At 37.8% G+C, this 12,016-nt stretch overlaps 1 protein-coding gene across 1 annotated transcript in view; it reads right to left on the reverse strand.

Moving 5' to 3' along the window:
- Positions 1–1,053: 1,053 nt before the first annotated feature.
- Positions 1,054–12,016, reverse strand: part of MYO3B (myosin IIIB) — a 206,722-nt gene continuing 195,759 nt past the window's right edge. The window contains exons 34-37 of the mRNA XM_087731497.1: positions 5,289–5,342; positions 3,800–3,906; positions 3,379–3,425; positions 1,054–2,059 (exon numbers count right to left, since the gene is read on the reverse strand). Of these exons, the coding sequence (XP_087587623.1) occupies positions 1,924–2,059; positions 3,379–3,425; positions 3,800–3,906; positions 5,289–5,342 (344 nt within the window). The 3' untranslated portion in view covers positions 1,054–1,923. The remainder of the gene's footprint in view (positions 2,060–3,378; positions 3,426–3,799; positions 3,907–5,288; positions 5,343–12,016) is intronic.

Consider the following 12,016-nt stretch of genomic DNA (forward strand, 5'->3'; position numbering starts at 1 on the left):
GTAATTTGACTCTTTTAAAATAATGTTATTTTCCATCCAGATATGTTACAAATTAATGGAGAATTTATACATTGTGTAGGAAAAGTTATATATTATTTTTGATGAGATATCATAACAAATACTCATTCTTGTTACATTTTGACAAAATGTAAAGAAACTGATCTGCACACATGCATTCGTATTATTTGCTATTCATATTTGCACTGTATTTTTGAATATCATTAATTAATCTGCAGCTACTCACCAATTCTCTGTTGTTTAAAGAGTCCCTAAATTTTAGAGGCTCTAAAGTGTCTTTAAAGTACATCTACCCAGATGTACAGCAGAGGAGAATGAGGAGTGAACTGAAGGACTTCAGACTCTGGCAGGATTTTAACTTTTCGTTTCAGCCTTCTGTCATGTTTTGGGGGAAGAATGAGCAAAGGATTGTTCTTCCTGGAACAGCTGAATCCTTCTCTCATCCTTATCTGCCCTGCCTGACTTAATTTCTGTGTTTATTAGGAGAGACAAAGCTTTTACTGAACTATCTATTTCATTACCTTTTCTCCTTTCAAACCCTATTCTGGCCTAGGGATGCCCTGACTGCACTTGGGTCTCATTTCCCATGCTGTCTTTCCTTGCCCTGTGGTCAAAAAGACGGTGCCAGTGAACCCTTATAGTAAGAAATTCTGTAGCTTAAGGAACAGGTGTGAACTGCACCTCCATAAGGAAGAAGGTTTGTTAGCGCAGATCAGGGTAAACCCATTGGAGGGGAGATAAAAATAAGGATCATAATTAGGTCTATATAATACATGGTCAGATTTAATCAGCATGGTTTCTCAAAAAAAAAAAAAAGAATAATTTTGAGCAAATTTGTAAGGTGGTACACATGAACATTTTATTTCCAAAAGTTTCTGATAAGAGCTTGTATGGAAAAGAAGCAAAGAATTGTCACAGATCAAAACTGTGGCTCAGAAACAGAAAGCAAAGAGTAAGATGAAATAGTCAGCTTCTGTCACGGAAATGGTTACCAGCAAAGCATCTCAGGGTTCCATAGAAAGTTACATAATGTTTCATTAAGGATTTGGACAGAAAGTGAAAAGCAAGTAGAAACATTTGCAGGTGACATTTTTTTCCCTGCTACATACAAGAGGGCTGTGGAAATGCAGGAATCACTGGAGCCCAGAGTTACAGGTTAAGAAAGAAATTAAATACTGGCATGGATAATAAGAATGGTTTCAGTCACAAGGACTATATGAAGCAGTGAGTGAAATGTTAGCTTTAAAACTGTTTTGCTTCTTATATTTGAAATAATTCTTCAAGTTAAACTTATGGTAAACTAATACTTTATAAGAAAAATACTTACAAGGTAAATTGAGACACAATTATTATTTTAAATGATTTTACTCTGTACATTTTTGTAGTGCTAAAAGCCATACACAGCACAGAAAGTTATAAAGGATAACGTTTAATATCAGTCTAATGAAATACAAAACATTTTCACTATGACCCCAAATGAAAATTTTTAGCAGAGAGTTCTTTTAATCCAGTTCAGTTCCTTGATCTTATTTTTCACACAGCTCTACCAGCAGTTGTGCCAGCACAACAGAAGGGATGGCACAGGGTGGGAACAGCAGCTGAGGGGGAGCAGGGAAGAAGGGGTCGGAACTGTATAAACTAACCTTGCTGCTAAAGAAACGTGTCCATTACCAACATCAACACATACAGGTAGTGCTGCTCCCCTTTACTGGAATTTCTTATAGAAATACAGCTAAATGGGACAATTTACAACTGCAAAACCAATTCTAAATTAGTGAAAGAAAGTTACTAGCTGAAATTGTGTTTTTTAATATATTATATAAACATACACGCACAAAGTTAATTGGAAGAGATTACCGGCATGAAAATACTCTTACCAGTATTAGTCAATAGAGTAAGTGGGGTTCAGCTTTGAGCAAAAGACACACCTCTTGAAGAAGGAGGAGATGGGGAACTGAGAAAGCTGTCATCTTCAGGGATAGATTCAACAGCTGACAATGATTTGTAATACTCATCCTCTCCGTCCAGCACTTTGATTTGGCTTGAAAGAAAACAAACAACATTTATTAAGTTAAAAAATTAATTCTGTCAATACCTTCAGAAATAAAAACTTCTCTGTGGATGTGAAAATGAAGAGTGCTAATACAAGAAAGGAAAAAAAAAAGATGGGATGATTTGATGAGAAAGATATAGCTTTTATACACACTTCTACTTTGTTATTACTTTTTTCTGATTATACTCTGAATGGTTCTGAGGATCAGTGAAATGCAATATAGTCTTTCATTTTGGGCGTACAGCATGATAGACCAACTATTTGCATCAAATGGGCATTTCATTTGAGCAATGTGGCTTTTTTGTCTGTATATGTTCCACAAGTAGGGTATGATTTTGATAACGTATTTCAGCTGATGATTTGCTGTGAATACGAGCCAAAGACCACATCACCCATTTTTGGGGAAAGCCCTATTGATATCAAGGGGCTTTCATTTTCCTGTGATGTATAATGAGCACTGCAGTCCCATGTTAGTGTTTTTATTCCCTGAACAGGAATACAGACTTTTTTAAACTAGAGGAAGGAGATAAAATAAACCAAATCTTGCACAGTCGTGCAAATTTTGGGCTTTAACCTTGACTCAAAGACCTCTTATTCATACAGTTATATTCAGAGATTAATTAAAAACAGAGGAAATAATACAGAAAGTCCTTTTATATTTTTAGAGTAGATGCATTTGCCAGACCAAGCATCCATCAGTTCTCTCTGGTCCATGTGATCAGTCAATGAAATATTTTGGCAACTGTGTAATAGCCAGCCTGGCTTTTGTAAATTGTTTTCAGTGATTTCTACCTATCACCAGGTGATAACTGCTCATGTGACAATGAGAACTAACTCAGTTCAACCAAGAAGGAGCAACTCCCTTTTGGGCTGAGTGACCTCTCTGAGTTCTTAAAATGTGCTCCCCCAGGAGGGTTGAAGCCCACTGCGAGTGTGCTGCTGCAAAGCTGGCACGGCTTCTGTCTGTGTTCTAGGTCAGAGAACTTCAGTTTCAAGACCCTTCATCTGGCACCTTTCACTAGTGCTAAATGCACTTAAAAACATGAAGAAAGCTAATTTTTTTTTGTAGTAGTAGTACTCAGAGAGAGCTGGGGAGCATATTTTGTAAGAATCAGTTCTAGTGTCTGCAGACAGCAGTACATACAAGTTTTACATTTGCTTCTGCAGAAAATGTCCCATGTCAATGCACAGAAATATGTTAATTGTTTATTTTTAGAAACCTCTCTAGAAAGTTTTGCATATTCTGTAATATCACAAAGGACTTCTTCTGTTTACAGTTGCTTAGAACTAAGAAGATAGATATTTACCCAAGTTTTCTTGGCTTCCTCTTGCTCCCTTGATATTCTAGAGTTCCCTGTGGAGAGGGCCAAGAACACACAGTCAAAGCAAAGCAGCAAGTCGTTAATTTTTAATTCAAAGTGATTTTGTGTTGAATGCAAGCAGATGCTGATAATATCAGAAGTCACAGCATAATTTTTTTGATCAAAGGGCTCAAGTGAGCCTGATGAAGCATGCATCTTGCTCGTCTTTGATAAACCACATCAATTATTCACCGTGAAGGCAGACATCCTGACATGAAAGCAACAGATAAAGAGCATAAGCACATGTTCAAGACGAGAGCAGAAGAACGTGGGGGTGGGGCTGGAGGGGCTGAAACAGGTATTAATAACAGAATTATTAACTGGAAACAAAGCCAGTAAAACAGCTTTATTGCCACTTTGAACTCACATTTAACTGGTTATAGTACATGTTGTCCTCAGGGCTATTCAGCATTTTGGGCTGCTGACATCGTCGACGAGGTGTTCTCAGCTTCTGTTCAAGACAGTTTTCTGAACCTACAGTAAGATAACACAATTTAGTTTTAAGCTGTGCCAGGTGCTGTGAACGTCTTAGCGTATGTTAGTCTGTAAACAGCCTTTTCTTTTGTCCTATTTGGTCCTGGATTTATTAGCAAGTCTGTCCTATCCAAAGTAAGCACACAGAAACTTGGGGATCTTTGTTTTCTCTTTTGAAACTTAGTTCAAACACAAGTTTTTAAGCAGAACTTCACTTTTACTTTTATAACATTTTTTATTCTTCCATATATCTATATCACACAGCTTCTTATTCCTTTCACACTTTATCTTAGTATCTTCTGATATCTAAGCAGGAAATGAGGTATATTGTGACTAGCTAGGGATATATCATTCAGCAGCAGCAAAACCATTTTTCTACAGTAGACAGTAATAAAGCCTTCTGACTGATGAGACTTAGCCCATTATCATCATTTTTATTATATAAAGAGGCTACCTTCTTGACATGGCTCTCTGTTTAATCAGAGTAATCGGACCAGTTTGGAATTATGCTTTCTTAATATAATTTGTGATGTGCTGTAAAGTAACAGTTGCTTAAAGTCATCTGCAAAGCAGAGTTTAAAGATGAATGAAATATTTCAGAAGGGATGGATTCTGAAAAGAACTAATAGCCTTTTTATTCCCTTTTTTTTTTTTGTATTAAGGAAAAAAGACATTATGGTGAGCTGTACTCTGTTTTACCAGGCGTTTTCTGTGGCACATCCTCTAGATTAGCAGGACAACTATTTTCAGGATAAATCAGAATCACTAGGTTACTCAAAGACACTGTGGGATGTAAGGAAAGGTAATTTACCTTCCAAATAATTCTCCCAATGCCTTTGACTTATCTGATATCTCCCTGTTAAAAATTATTTTAGTGACAGTATGAATAAAAACAGGTTTTGGTGGCACTGAAGGAAAAATATATATCTTATCACATTTGCATTCCATACTGCATGGGAAACTTTCTCTGATACAAAAGACCAGCACAAAGATCAAGTAGCACATGAGTTCCTTTAAACACTTCAAAACTGAAGTCAATGATGTGGCTTGTGTGGATGCAGGGCTCTAATCTCACAAATCTGTTTGTAAGATCTGGCCTTAAGAAGCAGGTAATATTACAAAGGAGGTTTATTATACACTCAGGTTTACAGTTTGCAACTATTGTACTTTTCTGTAATTACTGAGTGAGGTAGAGGTGGTTGAACTTCGGCCTTTTCAGCCAAATGACTGGCTGTTCTGGGAGATTTTCTCTCTTTCACTGTCTTTCTCCCTCTCAACAGTAAAATTTGAAAGATACCAGTTTCCTCTCGGTGTGGGACTGCAATGTCTGTGTGGGAGGGGAGCACTTGTTTCGTGCCAACCATCATGTTCCCTCACAATACCTGCGAGGGGTTGTGAGTTAGATGGCCACCAGGGAACTGACTGCAGAGCTGGATCTGAAATTAAAAAACAATTTTATAGAGAAATGTTATATTTCTCCAGTAATACAAAATAACTTTTAAATAATGTGCTCATTCTGCTTGCTAATTTAATACCCAAAGCTTCAGTGCTTTATACTTTCAAGTTCAGTAAACCTTTATATTTTTGCTCAAGAGATTGTGACGGCTGAGCCTGCACCTTTACTACTTACCTGTATTGTATATAACCAGACAAGGCAGAAGCTGTTCCAGAAAATAGTTCTGGGGAAATTGGGTGCCCAAGTAATATCTGTGTCTTTGGAAATTTTCTTCTCTAATATTTACATAGGACATAGGCATGATTTTGTTCTCTCTGAAGTCTCTGGAAGTTTTGCGGAAGACCTGCCATAACTATATTCTACTCTCTCTCTCTTTGCTCTGAAAGTTACTCAAACTGATCTTGGAGCTTTCTGTCTCAGGACAGCAGGGTCTGCAATTTTTGCACGCAATGTTTCCAGTTGCAAAGCCATACGAGTTCCTTTTTACAGCAATGTTGTTCTTGAATACCTCTCCACAAATAATTTTTTTATTCTAGCAAGAGGCTGGTATGAATAAGGACTCAGGTCCTTACAGTTCTGCATAATCTCACACACCTCTCTGCAGCTTGCCAGAAGTAAAACCAAAGCACACAAATATTTAGAAATTTTCAAACAGTACAATAATATGATGGGGTACTCTTTTTTCCTTTCCCCCAAATGCTGTTGTGGCCTTCATGTTATTTTTTCAAAACACCTATATGTATAGTCTTTGTTTTAAAAATGTCTTTTATTCATTAGGATTCTGAGACACTAATATTTTGCTCTAGCTTTTTATCCTGACACTTAATTATTTCTGTGTATTCTATGGGTGGTCTGCAGCTTGTGTCCTCCAAAGGAAATACCCTTTCAGTGGGCCCATTTGTCTTAGTGTTTAGTAGCATACTACATGAACAGTACAAAATCTGGTAACATTTATCATAAACTACCATATCTGGAGAAAACGGTATTAACATGTGCTCAACACTCAGCAGTTGAATAGGCACTTTAAATGCTGTTTTAAAATATTCTGCTTTGACAGCAAACTTAAAGCCACCAATAAGAAAAAAGCCACTTGTCATTTTGATAGCAATAGCAGCAGCACCAGCATCATTAACAGGGTATTGTCTACACTGCACCCAAGTTGTGCCAAGTGCCTCTGGCATGTCCAGGCTTCTGAGTTTGCTATAAATTTAGAGACCAGATGAGAGAGTGAGTACATGCACTTCCTTCGGGTTGTCCTTTAGCACCATTTTTTAAGTAAGAGATCTGTCCCCCTTTTGTCTGGAAGAAAACCTTTCCTTTGTAACTCTAAGTGCAGAAATTCCCTAGGTTACAATTTCTTTATTGGTAAATTCCTTACTGCAGTGCAGAAATAGCACAGAGTAGGCAAAATGCCTTCTGCCAAGTGCACTATGGCAGCTGATCTAGCAAGAGCAGGGTAGCTGAGGTTCTGGGCATCCTCCTCCTTTCCAGCTCGAACCCAGAGAGGCTGATACACATGGGTGTGCAGGCTCATGTGGATGCTTCCCTAAAGCTACCGCAAAATTGATGTTGCCTACAGTGAAGGGAATTAGAAACTGGCAAATGGGTAAATCTGTTGGGAGTATAAAGTATTTATAAGTAAACAAACCGATGGCATTTCTGTTTACTCCTCTATTACCACTACCTGTTATCCTTTTTATTTCTCTGATACATAAGAGCCCAAGCCCATAGACCAGGACCTTGCAGTGCTCAGGCAGATTAAAAAGATGTGTGTTTTCAACTAAATGCAAAGTCAAACGCTTGAGTTGTTACATTTTTAAGAACCGGGAATTGCATAGTTGGAAAGCAGTGTCTCCAGGAGAGACTTGGGAACCATTACGGATATTCAGCTGAATATGACGTAGACTGGGTGCAAAGCAGAGGACTACTCAATAGAAATAGGAAAACAGTTTTATCGTTGAGTGCAGAATTATTTTAAACTGGGTGCTGTAAACTGCTGAATGTTTTGAGAACAAGAACAATCTGAAATCTGGAAAACCTGCCATATGGTGAGAAATTTAAGACGACTGTTCTATTTCATTTTTTTTCAAAACAAGGTAAGAGGTGATTTGAAGCAAGTCTAAACTCCTGTATAGAAGATGGAGGGTTTTTCACCTTTGGAAACAAAAGTCTGAGCTGTCTAATGGTCAGAAGTGGAAGAAAATTTCAGACCAGAAATACAGCACATAGTGAAAGCAATCAGTCAGGAGAAAAAAAAAATATTTAGCAGTATGATGGAAGCTCAGGTTGAGATGGGAAGCTTTTAGAAAAGGTATGTTTTGATTCAAGCTAAAGTTAAGAACTATTCAAGATATGACACAGATCACTTCTAGCTTAATATGAGTTCATTTCTCCAATGTGATTTTTATCATGAGTCTCAATCTGCAGAAGATTTTGTATTGATCTTTTGATTTCTGGGATGTACTTTCACCTCTGAATTACCATGTTATTCTTCTTTGCTTTCTTATGGCTGAAATGGAAATATTTTTCTTCAATTAGCCTTCACATCCATCATACCGACACTTTTTATGACATCTCTTGGCTTGGAGATGATGAGCACATTTCTTATGACATATCTTATTTAGATGATTTTTCTGTTTACAAATCCATCCTTTCCATAAGCTGCAAAGGACTCTCTCAGAAATGCACGAACTGCCAAACAGTAAGATTTAACAGAAGAATTCAAAATGCTCTTTAGCACTGACACAAGGACTTTTGCATCTAGGATTTGGGTCCTGACCAATACTTTCAAAACAGTACCTGCAAAAATGTGTTTTTCTAATGACTTCCCATGAGGGAGATGACTTCACTTGATATTCAGTGAAGATCTCATCTTAGATGTCTTGTTCGTCCTGCTTATCGTGGTATTGAAAACTTGGGGAGCAGGCACTGGGCACGCCCTTCACGGGAACTGAGTAGCATCAGATTTAGCTCTCTGAAATGAAGCTAGGGTCTTCATAAACTGTTCATGATTAAACCCTTGCTTCAAAAACCCCTTGATGCTGATAACCTCGCCAAACATTGCTAATTTTTCCTATATGGCGAATTCTGCAGAGAAAATGGTGATGAGGCAGCTACAACTGCATTTGGAACTTATAAAATCCACTGATGCAAGTCAGATTGTTTTAAGGTTGGTGCAGCACAGAGGGGGGCTCTAAACTCTGGATGACATCTTACTTTTAGCAAGGAATGCACAGAAGGGATCTTTGCCAATGTGTCTGTGCCGCAAAGCAGCCTGCGTTGACGATTCCCTTGCTGAAGGGACTACATCCACTACAACACATATTGAAAGGTGGAGCTGAGTACTTTCATTTTCCTTCTGAAGCCATTTACCCAAAGCAGGTTTGGAAGGGGTTAGTCTTGTCTCTTTTTCTGTTATAGGTGAACACAACCCTAATATCACAGGAAGGGTAGTCCTTCTCTCATTACTCAGACAGGGAGATTTAGAGTACGAGAAAGGGCAGCCTGCTAAAGGAAAGGTAATGGGGCCATTTAGGGGATCATATATATTATTAACAGAGTAAGCAAATAAAGTAGATAAATCAGTATGACCAAGAAAAATAGTAAGCATGTGGCTGATTTCCAATCTATAATATCAGATGAAACATGAAAGTGCAACCCTTAATTATAAGCAAATATTAGCACAGACTCATGGGATCTCATCATAACATCTCAAGGTCTACATTCATGAAAATTTAAGCAATGTTTAAAATCATGTTAATTTGTTCTTTGTTTGTTTCTTTTCCTGCCAGTCTAATTTATTCCAAAAGACTTTGGTTCTCAAGCCTGGATATATTGATCATGCCTATGTAAAGCATTGTTATAGCCTGGGGAGAAGACTTTTGTGGAAAAAACTTGTCTTTGTTCTCCTTTGATAATTTATATGTATTTTGATGTTTTCAAGCTTTTCCAGTTTTGAATCATTTTTCAAGGCAGCAAGTTAAGTTCACTTTTTCTCTTGAAGTCTTAGGCAAATGCAGAAATGACCTCACAGACAATGATAATATACATTCTCCTTCTGGACTGGATGCTAAGTGGATAATTATGTGCAGCATGTTGATTTCAAGGAACAGCTACATTTTCTTCTGTGCCCTACCAGTCTGTTCAAGCAGAGGACTCCAGGGGCTAGTGATTCTGGTCGCACTTAGTGTTAAGTGGGAGTGACTGAATGTCACTTACGCAGTAGAAAATGATGTAAATGAACTAGGCTCCATGATTTTAATTATTTCAGCTCTATTTAAAATAAGAGAGATTTACAAAGGGCACATAATGCTGTTTGGCCACGAGTGTTCCTACAAACATATTTTCCTCCCTTTCTCATTCCCATGATTCTCCACCATTTGCACAAATTTGCATCACATCATAAGTGCAAAATGGGAGTAAAACGAAAAACTTGCCTGAGAAGCAGAGTGAATACTCAGGCAGTTAGCCCTCACTGAGCTCCTGCTGTGCCTGCCAGCCTGCCTGCCATACTCAAGCCAGTTAGTGCAGAACTATCTTGCACATCCCTGTACTAAACTGTGGTCAGTGTGACTTTAGTATGAGCACACATTAAGAGATGGCAGGCCCACATTGCAGGGTATTTGTACACTGCCTGTTAAATGCTACCAACTATAAATGCATCAGAAACAAGGACAGGCTAACAGGTCTATAAGGCTTCACAGAACAAGTACTGTACAATAATCTGTAGCTTCATTTGGGAATAATGAAGTTATCAGGTCTATGCTATATACTATAAATTTAATTATATTATGGTAGTTCTGCAAAAATGCTGGAGGCTGATAGAAAATAAACACACTGCCTCTGAAAGATTTTAATCTCAGTACAGGCAAAACCACACCAAGAGACAACAACACAGGGTAGGAGAGAATAAAGAGCAAGACTACTTGGTGACTTAAGTAATGAGGTATGTCTCTAATAATCTTCTTTTCCCTTCTGAGGCTAATGAGAGGGGAAAGAGAAAACTACAGGAAAGAGAAACGGACAGGAAAAAGACAAAAAATGAAACAATCAAGTAAGATACTGAGAAACTAAGGAAGAGAAGAAAAGGGAATAAACAACCACTAATGGTGAAGCTGTAGAACCCAGGTTCTGGCATCAGAGGATTTGATTAATCTAGTAACATCAGGCATATTGGCATATTTAATACTATTAATGATTGTAATTCTCTCCAGGATACTTCATGCTTACCTAGCAGTAGCTTCAGAGCTCTGCACATGTTCAAAATCCACTCTGTTGATACAATGAGATACAGTATGATAGGAACCATTCTTGCCACCAAATTCCCTCAGTCCCTTCCTCTACAGAAGAGTGTCCAGAAATACTTATAGGGGCTGGTGCTCTTCATGCTGCTAGTGACAAGCAAGCATGAAAAAAACAATAAATCATATGTCCTTTGAGGAGTTACAAGGCCTCAGCCCTTGCTAACTCTCACAAAATATCTTACTGGAGCTTCACATAAGTGTTGCTAAGGGAAAGGATGTTAACTACTTTAAAACATATATATTAATGCTTAGAAAGAGTGATTAATCCTTAGCAAATTCTGCAGCTCCAGTGTACTCAAAGCTTTTACTGGGATTCAGGAGGTAAGAATAATAAGTTAGATTTAATTATTTTCAGTGTCAAGTGCTTTGTAGTCTAAGTCTATAGCTCCAAATGTAGTTACCAGATTCACTGAAAACACAGAATCTGGAAGGGTAAAAAGTCCTATAACAGAAAGATTTAAAATAAAACAAACCCCAGCTTTACGATCACCTCAGATCCCCCACACAACTGTGGTGAACTAGAATTCTGTTTATTCAGATGGAGTGTGCTCATAGTGCCAAGAGCCATAGACTGCTAGGGAAATTAGTGTAGCCTCTTTGATGTCATGTGCATCCCAGAATCTGTAACACACTGCTAAAACTGTGAGCATAGCCTTTTGTTTATAACCCTAAACAGAACCATTTGAATACACAGACTGAAAGAACTCGTAACAAAACCAATGCATTTTCTTCCACCCAGTGATTCATTACTTACGGCTTCATTTTGGATACTGCAGTTCTATGCAAAGCCATATGCTTTAGATTATAAAGCACACTAAGCAAATCATAAGTTTTTCAAGATGGTATGTAAAGGCTGTTTTTGCATCTGTTTGTTGCCAACGACCCAGATGATACTGTAATTAGAACAACAAATATTTTATGTGAAATCAATCATTTAGCTGTCTCTGAACCCTGAGACAATGGCTTTTAGATAAACTTTGTTGGGAAACAAGATCCATAAATAGTTAGAATCTTGGCTTTTGTTGTTTTTTTCCCTTCCAACACAATTCTGATCCTTCAGCATTTGTCAGTTCTTTCAGTTTCTATTGTGAGTGATTTAACTGTAGCAGGAAAAGGCAGAGATTAAACAAAGCATACCAAAGAACTAAACTGTCAGTGACTAACATGGGTAAGACTCAAATCTGTCAGCAAACAGCATGCTTCTACAAGTACGGTCCTGAAGACGTCTTCCTATACACGTTGAATATACACAACCCCTCATACGCCCTGCATGTAATAACATCTAACAGAGGGTTCCAGAGGTGTGGCAACTAGTCAACTAAGCAGTCAAAGCCCAAGAGGTTTACACAGC

Source organism: Nipponia nippon, unplaced genomic scaffold (assembly GCF_047370975.1).
Source record: "Nipponia nippon isolate SJK-2023a ecotype South Korea unplaced genomic scaffold, ASM4737097v1 scaffold_5, whole genome shotgun sequence".
NCBI lineage: Eukaryota > Metazoa > Chordata > Aves > Pelecaniformes > Threskiornithidae > Nipponia > Nipponia nippon.